Genomic DNA, 18,195 nt, shown 5'->3' with positions numbered 1-18,195 from the left:
CTCACTTTTCACTTAGAGAGTTTCACACTTACACATTTACTCATGGTTTTGGTATTCCATTACTACTTTGACTGCTTGTTGTCTTTGCTTGGAGATATCTACTCTACAACTTCCCCTGGCTTTGTAAAATTCAGCCTGATTCAAGCAATGTTCAGGTTTGTCCACGTTTCCTCTTGCCCTTTCCCATCATGTATGTTGACTCAGTTTTGTGAAATGCTTTACTGATGTGGCTGCGTACCATGCACCTGGCTTCTCACTTGCTTTCATCTGGTTCTCTGTTGCCCAGCCCAGGGTATGGTGAAGAATTGTGCTTGTGCTTCCACACTTCCTGACCAGTGGTGAAGCCCCCTGATTAATTTTAAACTGAAGCACATCAGATGTTTGGGCAAAGCTATCACAATCTGATGCGCAGAGCTGTCTTTTGGACCAATGTGCTGCATCCTACGATGATTTACAGCTTTTTGTTATCACATGAGCACCCTCTGTAAAACATGGGAAGCTTGCTCCAGGGACCCTCAAAAAATGGACAACAGAGGGAAGAGGACAGGTTTGTCTTGCTGTCCATGAGGTGTGTTAGCATCTAAGTTCAGCCCGTGTGTACATGTTTGCTGTTCAGCAGCCCAAAGGCCTCCCCTGGGCTGCTCCTGAGGCTCCACGAGTGCTGCTCTTGGCACACCAAGGGCTGGACCTGGCGGGGCGGCTGCCATGGCCAGGCTAGGGCCAGCAGCCAAGCGAGCCTCTGACAAGGCTGCCAGACACCCTCCAGGCACCAGCAGCAGGTTAAGATGATGCTCACTGCACATTGCATGCTGCAGGCTGGGTACGCCTGCACACCCTGCAGGAACTGCAGTATTTTCCATATCCATGGGCTTTGGTCCTCTGGGCATAGAAAAGATGCAAAACCAAAACCCGTCACCTTGCAAAACCTGGTCTCAACATGAAGCAGGCAATAAGGAGGTTGTAACATAACACTTCACTCAGAGGGGATCCGCTCATTAACTCAATCCCTATCATTTGGTCAGAGTTGAGTGTCACACCCCCTCTAACCCCCTCGGGCACATCACACTGTCACTGTCTCCTCCAAAGGCAGCCACAGCCTATGACCCAAGATAACAGCAAATGCCAGCTCCTTCAGTGTCATCTCCTGGATTCTTGTGACACATACCTGTTCTTCTGAGGACCTCTTGCCCAAATCAGCAGCGTTTCAAAGCTTTATAAATGGGGATGATTCTAACCTTAATCATTATCTAATTCTCACCCTCAGTGCCCACTGCCCAAAGCAAAGTTGAGGCATCCCGTGCTCAACCACAGGCTTGCAGCGTTACCAAGTCAAGACTGGCAAGGTTATTCTTGCCAGTTTCCTCCTCTGAATCACAGATGATGACAGATACTTCTTCAGATTATTGATGATGCAGAAGAGCAAATTGTAGTAGGAGGAATCTCTCATTTGCAAAGGGATGCGAGACTCAATGTGTCCTTGTTATCCACATTCATCATATTAGTTAGTTTGTTTACCTAATCATCTCCTGAAACATTGTCTGAGAGAAATCTCCCTGAGGTTGGCCACAAGCCAGGAATCTGAATTAGCAAAGGGATATTTTAAGGCATCTAGGGTGTTACTGAGTATTGTTTCTGTATTGTTTCAACCTAAAATTTTCACTGATTACGCTCATTTTCTTAGCTACCACTTTCCAAGCTGGAGCACACAGACAGAAGAATTGGTATTGGCCTTTTTTTTTGTCTTTCTAATTAAAAAAAATGTTATTTTCCCCACCCAAGCATTCATTTCTTAAAGCAGTGATGTCAAACTCATTTTCACCAGAGGCCACTACTCCTGCATTTATACAGTCCTAAAATTACATTTGGTCCTTTGAAGGCAACTGCGAGGCTCATGTGCCCCTGGGTGAAAATGAGTTTGACAACCCTGCCTTAAAGGAAGATTCCAGGGTGGATAATGGGGAAATTTTGCTTCATCAAATCTCATACTGCCTTCAACACAGCATTTCAACAGGGATCTTTCAAGTAAGAAGTGTAACTGAGCACAAGTTGGTCCCAGCCCGCAGCAGTGCAGGCTCAAGTGTCCACTAGATGGCCACAGGCAAATGAACGTCCACTCAGGCACAGACAGACAGACACACGGACACATCAGCACATGCCTTTGCCCCAAGCTGCGGGGTGCAGCCACACGCTGATGTAGACAAACCAGCAACTAAGGCAAGGGACAAAATCCCAAGTACCCCCAGAAGCAACGCTGAGACCATCTCCCCTGCACACCAACTAATAGGCATTTCACGCTGACTTCTTTGCTCTCTGACAATTCCCCCAGAGCAAACCTTCGGCTTTTGGGAGCTGAACTGTAACTCTGTACAATCCTTGCCAAGAAGCCATTTCCGATACTGAGCTCTTCAAGTGAGAATACAGCTGAGAAACCCTATCCAGGGACAGGTAGCCTGGGAGCTCTCTGGACTTCTCCTGTAACAATGCCTGGGGTTGTAATCTGCTGTCATGGTCCCACCTGATGTGATGGTGCTGGTGGCTTCCTGACCCAATACAGTCCATCCAGCACCACACTCTTCTCCCAGGGATCCAGCCATCTCAGGCTGAACCATGCAGAAGCTGAACTTCTCACATTCATGTACCAAATCTCTCTATGGTATTTACTGCTGTGGGAAACACCTTGACATGTACACCAACACCCTGTAGCTGCTGACATCCCTTCCCCACCACGCTTCTCTGGACTGATCCTGTCAGCTCACAGCAAAGTACTGGCTCAGAGAAGCTCTGTTTCTCACTGCAAGCTCCTCGTGCTGCCTACATACTGGTGTTGCCTCTCTCAGATTAGAAAATCTTGGTCAGGCCCACTATTCCCGCTCATAGAAGGAAGATGCTCCTAAAATCATGCCCAGCAGCATACCTATCACTTGCCCACTTGAAGCCCTTTGGTGGGTCCAGCTGCAAACCAGAAAACACCTCTAGTTCATCTCCATACCCAATGCCCTGCTACCACCTCAGCACTCAGTTCCTCTTGACAACTTCACACCTCCCTTTCTACCTTCTTTTGCAACCCAAATCTCTACAATGAGAGCAGTCAAAACAAAAAACTCCTCCGAAAAAACAGCGATGTCCTCACACTTGTATCAGACAGGGCTAGTGGCTCTGGCCAGGTTCAGTCTGAGGATGTGAGCACTGCAAAGAACAGCCCCATATCTTCCTCAGAGCATCTTCCCATCTGCACTCACAGGCCCTGGGGCTTTATAATGAATTGTCACAAGAGTACAAGGTCTGACTGGCTTCCCTGAATCCCTCCACTGTAGTAATCACACCAGGAAAACTTCTTGTCCCAGGGTTGTGATGGAGACTGTACTGCTTGTGTAAGCCTGGAAACAGTTTATTGCTGTCTTTTCAATGTAATGTAAAAATTATTGGCGCTGTTTATGGTGACATCACTTTCTATGGCTGGTGTAAAGTGGGTATGAAGTTAAATGAGAGCAGTAAAGGTTGCACATGGGCTGCATGGCTGATTGCAGGACTCATCATCCCTCCCCTTACTAAACACTGGGAAAGAGCTTTCTGAGCTCACATTAGAAAGAGCAATTCCTGCACATAGCACGGCAAGAGCCCTTCCTGGTAATGCATCTGGCCAACAGATCCAACCAGACGTACTGAGACAAGCTGTGAGACAGTACTCATCCCTCTCGAGCAAAGGCATGATGGATCATCTGAGCTTGGGTCTCCTCTAAGCTAAATGGGCACAGGGCACACATTGAATACAGGCTCAATACTGCGCCCAGCAAAAATGTACATGCTATTATCATGCCACTGGTCCTGCAGGCCAGGTCTGCCTCTAAATCTGGCTCTTAAAAGCACTACGTGGGCCAAGAGCTACCTGTTGCAATTTATCTGACTTATGCAGCCAAAGTTGTAAAAGCCCTCTTAACCAGGGAACATGTCTTTAACTGTGTCCCCTTGGCAAGCCTGGGGTTTTCACCTGGCCTTGCCACCTCATGTGGTGACATGTTTTCTCACTCGTTGGCAGGTAACCTTTCAAAAGTGGAGAACTTCATCAAGTTGCAGGGCTCTCCTCTTACCCGGAGAAAAACAAGTGTGCACACAAAATGCACGGTAGGTACAGTGAGATCAGTGGTTCAGCACACACTCAACCTATGCAGCACATCTGCACGGCAAACGCATCCCTGAGACACTGACTTAATCATGGTCAGACCACAATGACAGCTGACCAGCAGCTTAGCTGGATCTGTGGCTCCATGCAGGCTGCCAGATGCCATTCTGAGCTCTGCTCCTACCAGGTGTCTGCTCCTGGCTCTACCTGTTCCACAGCTCTGTGTGCCCTTCACCTTCTTCATGTAACTCAAGACTCCAGGAGATTTCACATGATGCCTTACAGCTGCAAAAGGCTCACGTTTCAGGCACTTGCCACTGCCATGCCACTGATGCCTGCAGCTAACATTTTCAGGTTGGCCTAGAGCACAGCACAGCTGATGGTGTGGCCAGCAGAGATGGCAACATGCAGCCCACTCATGGGTGCTGCTCGCACCAGGGCAGCACATCCAGCTCACCAGAGCATTCCCAGGTACGCCCCACGCTTAGTTCACCCAGGCTAAGATGCGTTCTGTGATGAAGGTCATCTCTAGAAGCCACCTTTTCTGTAGGCTATTGTAGCAACAGTTTGTTCTCCATCTCAGTTCCTGTTTTCTCCTCCACAGAAGGACCTGTCAGCCTCATGCAAGGGGAGATCGGCATCATCTGTGTGTCTAGTGAGTACTAGACTTCTCAACAGCCTGGTGCATGAGGAAGATGGTAGTAATTTTTTATATTTCTGCACAGCCCTGTGCAAAACCTGGTTAGCAGAACATCCACAAAGAAGGACAATTAAAAGGCAAAGGAGATTTGTGCCGTCAGAGAAGAATCAGAATAATTTGTTGAGATCTATCAGGTTAAAAGATAAACACTATAGAGAAAAATAGATCCATTAACAAATAAAGGGGAGAGTAAATTAACCATGTCTCTAAAGTGCCTGTGTTATTGAACTGTTAAAGAAATCTCCATTCAAAGTCAGGAAAGGATAAAAACTTCATAATAAAGGGTCATTAAAAGAAAACTTGAACACAACCATCAGCTGGTCGCTCTGCCAGGTATCCTAAGGCTGGAGGGGAATCAACTATTGACCTTGCTGTACTGCCCAATAATTTTTTAAAAAATCAGTTGTGGAAAACTGCAGCAGCATCATAGGAGACAAAAGGAGGAGTGAATGCAAGTGTTCCCAGCACAGAGATTTAGGCTAGTGTTCCCAGAAAAGCTTAAGTAATCAAGGAGCCACAGTGCCTAAGCTAAGTCAGGGAAGTGTTACCCTTAACCGATGGTTGTTAAGAAAATGGGGATAAGCGAAGGGAAGAGAGCCTGAGTTGTCAGAGCCTGGCATGAAGACTGCAGAGCCACTTCTCATTGTCCTGGCCATGATGGGGAAAGTCTTTGCCAAGGCACTTCACAGCAATGGGCTACGGCATATTTTGTTGCCTGCCTGCCTTTGCTCTCACAGGGAGCTTCAGTGCCCCAACACTTTATGGTATCTGACCCCCAGTGGTGGTGTCTCCAGACCATGGGGAGAACAAGGACAGAGATGTCATTGCAAAGCCCCGCTTCCCTCCCAGTAGTGCACATCAAAATCACACTGTCCCTTATGCTGTGACACCCACAAATATCTTGCAAGAAACAGAGTAGAAAACAAAGACTGACAGGGTTGGGTTTATTTGATTTTCACTCACCCTTAGAAAGTTGCTTTGTGGCTGAAGGAACTCGGGGACTGAACACAGAGAGATAAAGTCGTACCTGGTTATACAAAATATTCCTACCTCTATACTTTCATCTCTGCACTGAAAACACATTTTATCTGCAGCTACCAGCTGTAGCAAGGTAAATCCCACAAACTGGGCAGGTAACCCACATGGTCTAGTGGCAAGCAGGAGGGTCTCCACCTCACAGTAAGCTGAAGAGATGTTCCTGGGCCTCCTTTTTGCTTCCTGTCTCCCACCTAATTTTGTTTCTCTGGCCAGTGTAAGTGTAAGACTTTTCAGATATTGATCCCTTTGGGAAGGGTCACCTGGGCCACTCTGCTCACCCATCACCCAGACACTCTGTTTGCAGCTGTGGTAATTAACTTGTAAATAAAGTTGTAGCACATGGACTGAAAACGAGACATAGTAAAGGGTAATGAAAACACTCCATTATGGAAAGGGCCAAATTATACAAATCTTAATTAAAAAATGGAAATGAATGTGAATTTAGATCAACTAAATAAGCATGCTATTGAAGAGGCAGCAAAGTGGATGAACTCCTCACATATCAATTAAAGACAGGGCCGCAGAGATGGACCATACGCCACAAGAAACACTCATAACAATATTCTTACCAAGCCAGTAAGTTTAATTAGTTTTATTACTCTCAGTTCAGAATCACAGAATCACAGAATTGGCTAGGTTGGAAAAGACCTCAGAGATCATCAAGTCCAACCCTTGGTCCAACTTCAGCCCATTTACTAGATCATGGCACTAAGAGCCATGTCCAATCTCAGTTTAAAAACCTCCAGGGACGGTGAGTCCACCACCTCCCTAGGCAGGCCATTCCAATGCCTGATCACTCTTTCCGTAAAGAACTTCTTCCTAATATCCAGCCTAAACTTCCCCTGGCAGAGTTTAAGCCCATGTCCCCTTGTCCTATTGCTAACTGCCTGGGAGAAGAGACCAGTTCCCACCTGACTATAACTTCCCTTCAGGTAGTTATAGAGAGCAATGAGGTCACCTCTAAGCCTCCTCCTCTCCAGGCTGAACAACCCCAGCTCCCTCAGCCTCTCACCATAGGTCATGTGCTCAAGTCCCTTCACCAGTCTTGTTGCTCTTCTCTGGACCCGCTCCAGCACCTCAATATCCCTCCTGAACTGAGGGGCCCAGAACTGAACACAATACTCCAGGTGTGGCCTCACCAATGCAGAGTACAGGGGAAGGATCACTTCCCTTGTCCTGCTGACCACACTATTTTTGATACAGGCCAGGATACCATTGGCCTTCTTGGCCACCTGGGCACACTGTTGGCTCATGTTGAGCTTGCTGTCAATCAGTACCCCCAGGTCCCTTTCTGTCTGGCTGCTCTCCAGCCACTCTGTGCCCAGCCTGTAGCGCTGAAGGGGGTTGTTGTGGCCAAAGTGCAGGACCCGGCACTTGGCCTTGTTGAACTTCATCCCATTGGAATCAGCCCATTTTTCCAGTCTATCCAGATCTCTTTGCAGAGCCCTCCTGCCTTCCAGCAGGTCAACACTGCCCCCCAACTTGGTGTCATCAGCAAATTTGCTGATGGTGGTCTCAATCCCCTCATCTAAATCATCAATAAAGATGTTAAACAGGACTGGACCCAACACTGACCCCTGGGGGACACCACTAGTGACTGGCCGCCAGCTAGATGCAGCCCCATTTACCAGCACTCTCTGGGCCCGGCCCTCCAGCCAGTTCTTAACCCAGCAGAGAGTGCACTTGTCCAAGCCATGGGCTATCAGCTTTTGAAGGAGTATATTATGGGAGACAGTGTCAAAGGCTTTGCTGAAGTCTAGATAGATCACATCTACAGCTTTCCCCTCATCCACTAGGTGGGTCACCTGATCATAAAAGGAAATCAGGTTGGTCAGACAGGACCTGCCCCTCCTAAACCCATGCTGGCTGGGTCTGATCCCTGGTCCATCCTGGAGGTGCTGTGTGATTGCATTCAGGATGATCTGCTCCATCACCCTGCCAGGCACCGAGGTCAGGCTGACAGGCCTGTAGTTGCCAGGGTCAGCTTTGCAGCCCTTTTTGTGGATTGGGGTAACATTTGCCAGTTTCCAATCATTTGGGACCTCCCCAGTGAGCCAAGACTGTTGGAAGATGATGGAGAGCGGCTTGGCGAGCTCTTCTGCTAGCTCCCTCATCACCCTAGGATGGATCCCGTCTGGTCCCATAGACTTATGAGGATCCAGATGGCTCAGTAAGCCACCAACTATTTCCTCTTGGAATACAAGGGGACTATTTGGCTTCCTATTCCTGTCAACCATCTCCAGAGGCCAGTTATCCTGAGGGCCATCTGTTTGACTGGTAAATATTGAGGCAAAGTAGGTATTAAGTACCTCAGCTTTCTCCTCATCTTTGTTAACTATATTTCCCTCAAAGTCCAGTAGAGAATGGAGGTTTTCCTTGCCCCTCCTTTTGTTATTAACATATTTAAAGAAGGACTTTTTATTATTGTACACTTTCTATGTTTTTAAAAGCATAGGGGAAGTTAATGACACTTATCTGGTATCACAGTACCATGGCTTGCCCCAGTGCTCAGGAATTATTGGCAAAGGCAGCCAGCACGAGCTGCTCAGCTCTATTTCATTATTAACTTCTTGCAGGGATTGCAGGGTTCTTAAAAAAAGAAATAATATATTGGAATGGTTGGCTCACACAGCAACAACATTTTCAACATCTCCATCACCTCAGTAATCTGTCTCCAATCACCCTAATTGCTCTGGTAATTTCCCTGATCTCCATGACTGTGCCGTATAGAGATAGAGGTAGGAACCCATGGCACACTGTCTTGTGCTGGCCTTTCTCTCTTCTAAGTGGAAGAGTCACCCAAAGTTTTAGCAAGAATAGTCAGGGCCTCACTTGTTGAGAGTAATAGTGATAAGCACAAGCTTAGGAAAACAAATAACACCACTGCTTTCTGCAGCACTAGGAAATCCCTTGATGACTATTCCAGGCACAGATTTGGGAATGGTCAGTGACTGCATGGAGCAACCACCTCCATTTCACATTTGCACTGGTCACACGTACAATTCAATGCTCTGCAGCAAGCAAGAATAGCTGGCGGGAGAGGGAGAAGTCAGAGCTGCTAAAGCTGAGTAAAACCAATTTTTCCTTCACACTTTCTATCATATTTCTTGAGGGGACTTGATGGGTTCACTCCTGAGCTCCTGCTCTGTGCAATTCAGGTGCCTCAGGCTTTTCCAAATTACATTCACCTCTAAATACAGAACGCTTTTGCAAAACTGAAGCAAGGTAAGTCTTTTGTTCTGGAAAATACTCTTGGTAGGAATGTTTCCCTCCAGGTGACCACCCCTTCTGACTCCTCCATCCCCATTCAAATCCTCAAGGGCTACACACAGTGATACTGAAATGTCTTAATTAATAATACCTAAAATAATACATTTCAATTAGAGTTTTAGTTGGTTTGGTTTTGATTTTAGCCAAAACTGACCTCTTAGCTGCCTAACAAAGCTTGCTGAATACAGAGACAATCACTTCCCCTTCAAACATGGCACTAACATCTCTTTGGGGTTCCTTTCGCTTGCATAAGCAATTTTATTTGTCCCAAAATACTTCATCCGCATAATTGCCATACAATAATTTAAGGACAAGGACTGGCAATTTTTAGCACTTTAATTATATTTTTTTAATTTATGAGTTCCCTTAAAAGGTGAATGTAGTGTCCCTGCAATGGCAGTCAGGATCTTACTTTTTGGAAATACTGAACTGATTATTCAATTTGTTTGACCGGTAGGAGACATACTGTAATGACAAATACACAGTCATTTCCATAATCTCAAAACAAACTATCACTGAATTTTAATATTGTAGATACTGGTGTTTGAAGTTTGGAACTGTCACATATTAGTAAATTCAATGAGGATAACTTACCTAAAAATCTATATATTACACTTGAGAGTAACTGCTATGAGAAAGACGCTGATTTAAGTCATATGTCAGAATATTTATAAGCTTTTGAATACTACAGGTTGTCCATTAGGGATATACTTCCCTGCAGAAATCTACTTACCGCGCCTGGATTTTACAGAATGGTCTGGTTTATTTTAATATCAGCACTTCAACTCTTCTGAATGTTCTTTCAAATACTTTGATCGATGTAGTCTTTTTCAAGCATCTTGCAAAATGGCCATGGTGACATCTGGTCTGAATTGTGCGAAGTGTCTCACTGGGAAAATTAAATTCTTTTCCCATGTTTCCTAATGTGAGGATGCTCGTGTTCCTTCTAGGAGCAACCAGCTCAATACAGGAGGAAGATGCATGCAATGTGAAAGAGTGCTGCCTTGAAAAAAAATACACGTTCATCTTCTCTTTAAATGGAGGATTTGAATATTTTTCCTGAATTCAGTGTTCTCTCAAACCAATAACTTCCTTGGCCTATTTGTAGTGTTCTGCTGAAGGTTTTAAATGCAAGTAGCTCCTCTATATCATTCTCTCAATTGCAGTCTTTGAATTTCACTTTCATATTGAATTTCATAGGTGATTTATTTTCTCTTTGACTACTACCTCCTGAGAAATAATTCCATGAATGAAAATAAGGGGTAGATATCACTCTTAGGTGTGGATCCAGTGGGAACCCACATGAAATGCTGTGAAAACCCACAGCATGTGATATTCGCACAATCCTAGAAAACACTTTCACTAATGACCTACAAGAGGGAGAGAACAATATTGAAAGATGGGAGGAACTGCAAGCTGCAACAAAAATGCAAAAATATAAGCTCCCTCAAGCAGTTAGAAGCTCATGCAAGTAAAAAAAAAAAAAAAAAAAAAGAAAAGAAATTTACATGAAATTATAAATCTTATGAAAAAGGGGATAAAAATTCACTGTCAGCTGTCTCTTCCAAGGGGCATTAAATGATGCTAATAGATTCAAACCAATATTTACTTGCTTTTGCAGTTCTGCTGTGGAACTCCTTGCTGTGGGATGTTAAGATACCTACATGTGTTCAAAATTCTGGGAGGCTGTACTTATGACCAGATACCTGCCCTGCTCTCACACTCTTCTCTAACCTCCGCGTCTCACCTGTGTCTGAGCTGCTAGGGCCATTATTATGCTTGTTAGTCGAAGTTAATAAAATGCTATTTGGAACACCGAACACTGAAGGATTTAAAAAAAAAAAAAAAAAAAATCTGTCTAAACATAGCTTGAAGTGACTGAATTAGATGAATAGGAAGAAATATGGGAGCTGTTAGACCAGTGCTAATCAAAGGCTGTTTCAACAAGGACTCAAAGTCCAGCCAAACTGGTGAGAACACATGCGGTGTACAGCTGCAGGCATGTGGTCCCTTATCTCCAGACAGATTGACATGTAGGATGGGCTTCACAGAAGAACTACATCATTAAGAAACTAGTGTGTCATTTATGAAGAATTATTTAAGGAATGATCTTCACAGCTTGCTTAAGCAATGATGAAAACCAAAAGTGACAGCCAGGAGAAGAAAACAGGTGAACAGATTAGATGTATTTAAAGAGCGTGAACATAACACGGGGGAAAGAATTGGACTCATACAAAAGGGGCTAAAGTTGAAAAGGAACATGATGTTAAATACCAAGAAGTGTGACCAAGGCTGGGAATCATCTTGTCATGGCTTGTGGCACAAAAAAAAAAAATGCATGGAGAGGGAAACATCATAGATTATATGATAATGTATAGTTGGGTGCTGACCCCCTGGGAACGTCAGTGGGAACTAACAGTTGTCCCTCATCAGTGATGCTCAGGACTCCTGTGTGACCCTGATGCTCACTCTGGCATGGTACTTGTGCTCTCACACAACACATGCCACAGAAATTCTGTTGTTTCTCATTATTTCCCCTTTCATGATGAGCAAAAGAGTGTCACTCACAAGCACTTTCTGTTGGAATACGTGTGTCATTAGCAACACTTTGGAAGAGCCACACCACATGGTGCTTCTGCTGTCCAAGTCTAACCAGATCTCTGGGGCAGAGGGATCACAGTAAGGAGCACTCTTAGGTTTAAAAACTCTGCAGTACAGGAAGGAGTTGGCAGTTGTTCATTAGCCAGCTGCAGAATGACATGCCAGCAGCAAGACAGCACGACCTGAAATGAATTATCCACTATTGCACTTCTAAATCGGATAAAACACCAAGTTTGAGGACTAGAGGGATGCTGCAGATGTCAAAGCAGTACATGCAGTGCTCAGCTCTGCAACGTCTGCTGTAACAACTCCCTCTGTGTCAGCCACAGTGAGGGCCCTCAGCTCTGGCCGCAGTAGGAATGATGCCTCTGCAGGTCAGCGTACACGGTGCTACTAGATGAACCTCTTGCTTGAAAAGATCCCTTACGAAAATTAAAAGGATCTCATCAGTGTTATCTTGCTGAGTGCCCTGCGAGCTACCTTCCAAACCCACAAGGGAGCAGCCTACTGGGCCATCTCTTTGGCCAAGAAAGAGCACAGGCTGAAGGAACAGATCGACGGGTGTTGGATGTGCATGGGGAGAAGCAACAGAAAGAGGAACAAGGGACACCAGGACCCTCCCAACACCACATGGCGCTCAGACCAGTGATTCTAGTAGAAAAAGCTATGCACCAGCCACAGAAGCAGCCACTGTGCAGGGGACCAGGCCAGTTTAATCCCCAGCCAGCCAAGAATGTCACCTGAACCAGCAAAAATGTGTTCAAGGCTTGGCCATCACAGCCCTGTGTCTTGTGCAGCAACCTGGGAGCAGGGCATGGGGTGGAGGGAGGCAGCAGAAGCTGCTGGAATCCACCCTTGTGAACTTCATGTTTGGTCTGTCCAAGCACATTTTGCCTCCCACCCTGCACACAGCAGTTGTAAGTCTCCTGAGGCTTTTTGGGCTGTAGCGATTGCTTGCACACTGGCTGCCTTGAATGCCTGTGGCTCAGGCTGCTCCTTACCACTGGGGGATTCACTACACAGTGGTGATGCTCCATGTGGCCTTACTTTTCCTCCTCACAGTGGCACGGCAGGACTGGCATGCCATTAAACCCCAAACATTAAAAAATCATTAATAAAAAATTATCCCCAGAGATTTTCAGGGAAGCTTCAGATGAAGGGGCAAATGCAGTGAATGTTCAGAGACAGTGCCAACACCTCCCTGGGACTCACCCATCATCTCTGCACTGCGGTCCTACCCACAGTGGTACAAGCTGCCCGCGACAGCCCTGTGCACCCTCCTGTGACCAGAGGAGCAGAAATGACCCCTTTCCCCACCCACCTGGACCGGCTCTCTCAGAGCCTCTTTTCTTGCCTGTATCACCAAGAACTCAAAACACTGTGGTCTTTCCTTGCACATCAGTTCCCTTTCAATGATTTAGGATTCCCCGTTACACACCACTCTCTTCCCTCCACCCCAAATCACCAGTACAACACAGAACATGTCAACACACAAACACCAAATCTCCTAAAAACAGCTAATCTGGCTGCCTACCCATCAAGAACAGGGGCCTGGGGAGGTTTATTCAGAGCAATGTCAGCCTTCCCATGCTGCTACCTTTGCTTCAGGGAGTAATGAAAATGGCTGAGAGGGGCAGAATAGGGGGGTTCAAGAGATATGATTACCTGTATCCTGTCTTCTGGCAACTCTGTTTTCATGGCCAGCATCTCTCTAGCATATACATCAGGATAGTGGGCCTCATTGAAGGCCTTTTCCAGCTCTTCCAGTTGATAGGATGTGAAGATTGTCCTGAGGGGAGTAAAACTCTTTGATCAAAAAATACATGAAGAAGCAGCAAAGATGATGAAGAGTCAGAGAAATGGACACAGAAGCTACAGAAACCTGGGTAACCTGCTAACAAATAGTGTTTTCCCCATCTCCTGTCCTTCTGTGCACAAAAGGTCAGGTGCCAGGGTGAAAGGAGAACCAGAAAATGAAGACGACAGCATTTTAAACAGTTACAAATCACCTTCCCTTTCAGGGACTTTCCTCTGGAGACATCCCTCCCCAGCAGCCAGCACCAGCAACCAGCAGCGACCAGGACAAGGCACCCACCCCTGGCCTGGCTGAAAACCATCCCCCTCCTCCTCTTGCATCCAAAGGTTTCTTAACCTTTCGATAGCCACACTGAGATAAAGCAGCATCCCCTCAGCACCCCGACTGGAGAGGTGCTGAGCCCCTCCCCAGCTGCTGGTCCTTAACCCTTTCAGTCTCCACAAGCAAATAATCCTCCCCCGGAGCCCTAGTCCTCAGCTGAATCCTCCAAAGGTTTTATACACTCTGGTCCTCTCTGCTTTTCATCAGTCCTTTCCTATGAGAGCCGGTGCCATCTCCCTTCCTCTGCCTTCACCCTGGTTTCTTCTACGCCCATATCCCATTAGCTGCTCTCTGCCAGTTTGCATTACCCCATTATTCCCTGGAAATCCTCCTGGACCGCCCTGAACAGGCAGCAGCCCAACCCGCCTCTATGCAGCCAGTTCTCAGCTCGGGACAATCAGATTGAAAAATCAGCAGCTGGAAAGCCGAGACGGATGAAAGCCCTTCTCCGAGGGCTGGATGAGAGCTCTTGGACCACTTCCACTCCCCCGAGGGTTAGAACTCCCACCCTCCAACCGCCCTGGTACACAAAATGCAATTTTTGGTAAAAACTAACAACACTCCAATAGCAAAACAAACAAACAAACAAAACACCATCACCAAAAATAACAACAACGAATTGCAGCCTTTGTTCATAGTAAACACATAAATACATTGTCAAACTAAGAAATGTAGCTCCCAGAAGGAGGATGGAGAGAGAAAAAAAGCCGGGGGTGAGGGGAAGTCTTTAAGTCTCTTTCTAAAATACATCCAAATTTCAGAAACACCTTGTAATTCCAGAGAGCATAAACCGAAAATCTCAGAAATATCCTCTGCTATTCAGAATTGAAAGAATTCCACCAGATCGATAACATTACTAACAAAAGCTGCATGCAAATGTAAGGGACCTGCCTGCAACCAGATCTTTCTTTAAATTAACTCCTAAATCCGTTCTCTTCAAACAGTTTTTCTTCAGCTCCGACAAATCTGTGAACTCTAGGGACAGCAGAGGTACATTAACTCATGTGTTTTCTCTCTCTGGGACAACAGGAAAAATTATTCCAATTTTGATTCAGTTTAGATTTCAAGCATTCCTCGTCTGACAAGAGCATCGTAGCCCTGCAAGGCTCACTGGCGGGAGGGTTTTACTTGACATTCAGCTGAAGTTTTCCCCTTTTAACTCTCATCCCTGGGTAGCCCCTGTCCCTTTCACAATACACAATCCACTATCTCTTTTGGTATTTTCATACCACAGATATTTGCAGGCTATTGGCCCGTCATTTCCCAGCCTTTCCTTGATACTAGAGGTCTTAACCATTTATTACAGAACACACAACTACAGCTAGATATTGCAGGTTTGTTTCTGTCTAGAATAATAAATAAAATAAAACAAATCTGAATTTCGTTTCCTCTCTCCCATTCAGACCGTGATCTGTACATTAAGTCCTGCTGTGTTTTCACCCAGCCCTGTCCAGTCCACAAAGAAAATGAACCTGCATTTACTCCAAAGTACCCAAAACTGGGAGCATTTGCCTGGTGAGGGACCCCAGGTTTGGGATGAGCCCTCCAGACCAAGCCTCCTGTTGCACACATAGTGGGATGTCTCCTGGGATAGTCGGTCTCCTTCCACCCCGCATCCTGCTAAGCTTTCACTGGGGCATCTTCTAATCCACCATTTCTACACCGTGGCAGGATTGATTTAATTATTCCTAAATCACCCTCGGTGGATGGTGTCTGGCCTTCTTTTGTCTTGACTCTTCGGACACAGCAATGCCAGAACCCAGCACAGGATTTTTTTTGTTCCTGTTTATAAGGCACAGACAATCCAACTCCTTTTTAACTGTGGGAGAAGTCAGTTCAAGCTGGGAAGTCAAGTCCTGACCACTCCCGAGGGGATACCAATTCCCCTCCGGCTCTCCCAAAGTAGATCTCCATTTCCTTAACCAATTCTCCAGCCTTCTTCACCTTCTCTGTGGGCTGTGTCTGATTCCCAACTATTTAATTCATTGTCAAAACATTTATTTACAAGTAATAAAATATTTGAATCATCGATAGAAAATCCGCCTTGCTGACAGCCAATATTAAGATTGCTGTATGCGGCGCAAGGGACGGTTTTGATTATTTCAGAGAGGCTGATGATTTTTTTTTTTCCCCCGAATATCGGAGATCTGCATCCCGCCCAAATGCCCACGGTCTTCTCGGGTTTGCGGCTCCGGATACCCGGATCCGCAGCCAGAAAATTTAAATAAAACCACACCTGTGGCTAATCCCTCCGCTCCCTAAAGGCACGTCCCCAGTTCCGATTTATTTTGGACAGGGAGAAAGAAAAAAGGAAAGGGTCCGGGGAAGAAGCCGCAGGGGCGCCGGAGTTCTCCTGCGGCCGCAGCCGGGAGGGGTATTTCGCTCCGTGCCGGATCGGGGCGAGAGCGGATCGGATCTGTCGGGGCGGCGGAACTCGGTGCTGCCGGTACCCGGTGCCCTCAGTAGGGGGGCGGCGGGAGCCGGCGGGGTGGCAGCCGCTGGCTTACCTGTGCCGCCGCTTCTTTCGTTTCTTGCTCTGGTTTAGGGAGGATTTGGACATTTTCCGGTCGCTAGAGGAGACATCCTCGGAATCTGCGGAGAGACAGGCAGCGGCCGTGGGCTGGGGCTCCCTCCCCGCCGGGCACCCCCAAATAGGGCCGAACCCGGCGGCTCCGTTCCCTCCGGCGGCTCCGGCCGAAGCTTTCGTTGCGATCGCGCCGCGGACGGGGCCCGTCGCCGGCCGCTCCTTCCAGCCCGGCGCGGCCCCAGTCCGGGTCCCAGCGCTGCTCCCGGTTCCGGCGCCGGTGCTGGTCCCGGTCCAGCCGGCTCGGGGCGATCGACCCCTGCCAAGGAAGGCTCCGGGCCGAGACAGGGCTCTCGATCTCCCCTCTCTCCCCCGGAATCGTTTGCTAGGGTTGCTGTCGTATCGCTGCTAAAATGCAGAGCCCGGCAAGCTCAACAAAATCGTAAGAAAATGGGGAAGCTGCAGCCCCCTCACCGCGGCCGGACACCCGCGGCCGCTTGCCCCAGGCCGGGAATCCTGGACTTCGCCGCAGAAACACCAGAGCGGGAGGGAAAAATTGAGGTTTATGAAGCTGCCAGGAATAAAAAAAAATCCTGGGAAGAGCTGGTGTCTGTCCGCGGCCCCCCGCTCCCCGGAAGTGTCCCTGCCGGGGGCTGTTAAGGGCAGAACGGCGATGCCTTTGCCCCGAAGGAGCAACCGGGGGACGGAACCGGGACCCACATTTCGATGGGCGCCGCTGTGCGCCGCTGCGACCGGGGTTGGCCCCGCGCTTCGGCCCGGTTGCTGCCCGCTGCTCCCCGCCACCCTCCCGGCTCCGGCGCCGGGCTGCCGGGAGGGCCGTGCTGCGGACGGGGACGGCATTCACCACCCGGGCCGGCCACCGCTTCGGACGGCTCCGACCGCTCCCGGGAGGAGGCTGGGTGTTGCTCCTGCGGTCGGGCGCTGTTGCCTGCTGCTCCGAGGGGGCCCGCGGCGGCCTGGGAGCGGGGCCTGCGGGCAGGGTTGCATGCGGCTGCTGCCGTCTAAGAAAGGGATGCCGAGCGGCCTCTAATTCACCGGCAACGAGTTGGGACTTCCCGGGCCGCAGGGTGGCCGTTTCACAGGGACTCCGCACATCACCGAACCGGGCGCCCTCGACCGCGCCATCACACCGCGGCTACAAGTCCCGGACCGGGGCGGAATACGGTCCGCCCTCCCTACTCTTTCTCCTCGGGACCGAAACGAAATCGCCTTCCCACCGCCGGGCATGGGGCTTCCCGCTGGGATACCGGGTGCCGGCGGCTGCCGGGAGCGGGCGGCGGCGCTGGTGGGGTGCGGCGGGGTCCCCGGGGACCGGGGACGTGCCTACCTGAGCTGGCCGTCTGGCTGCTGTCCAGCTGCCCGGAGGCCCGGGCCAGGGGCTGCAGGTGGACGCTCTGGGGGTCGGAGAGCACCTCCAGGAAGGTGGGCTGGGTGTAGAAGCCAGGGATGCCGCCGGCGCCCAGCAGCCCCATGCCCACGCCGCCCACCCCGGCGGGGCTGAGAACGGAGCGGGCCGCCAGCAGGTGCCCGGCGGGCAGCGAGTCCAGGGCAGCCCGAGGGTGCGACGGCGGCTCCTTGTTCAAACCCAGGATCTCCTGGATGCCGAAACCGGTGCAGCGGGGAGGGGTGGGCCCGGAGCTGGGCTTGGCCCCCGCCGCGGTGGGCGGCGGAGGCGGCGGCGGCGGGGCGGCGGGGGCGGCGGCCGCGCCGTCGGGCTTGGGCTTACCGGGCAGGCTGGGGGCCAGCGCCGCGCCCGCTTTGCCCGTCATGCTGCGGCCGGCGGT

At 48.7% G+C, this 18,195-nt stretch overlaps 1 protein-coding gene across 2 annotated transcripts in view; it reads right to left on the bottom strand.

Moving 5' to 3' along the window:
* The window catches only part of VSX2 (visual system homeobox 2), a 24,459-nt gene extending 6,264 nt beyond the window's left edge, over positions 1-18,195 (bottom strand). For both annotated transcript variants that reach the window (XM_071809432.1, XM_065840112.2), the window contains exons 1-3: positions 17,739-18,195; positions 16,374-16,458; positions 13,395-13,518 (exon numbers count right to left, since the gene is read on the bottom strand). In XM_071809432.1, coding sequence (XP_071665533.1) covers positions 13,395-13,518; positions 16,374-16,458; positions 17,739-18,180 — 651 coding nt within the window. In that variant the 5' untranslated portion in view covers positions 18,181-18,195. The remainder of the gene's footprint in view (positions 1-13,394; positions 13,519-16,373; positions 16,459-17,738) is intronic.

This window comes from Patagioenas fasciata, chromosome 5, assembly GCF_037038585.1.
Source record: "Patagioenas fasciata isolate bPatFas1 chromosome 5, bPatFas1.hap1, whole genome shotgun sequence".
Lineage (NCBI taxonomy): Eukaryota > Metazoa > Chordata > Aves > Columbiformes > Columbidae > Patagioenas > Patagioenas fasciata.
Note: the sequence above shows the minus strand (reverse complement) of the source record. Positions and strands in the feature narration are given on the sequence as shown.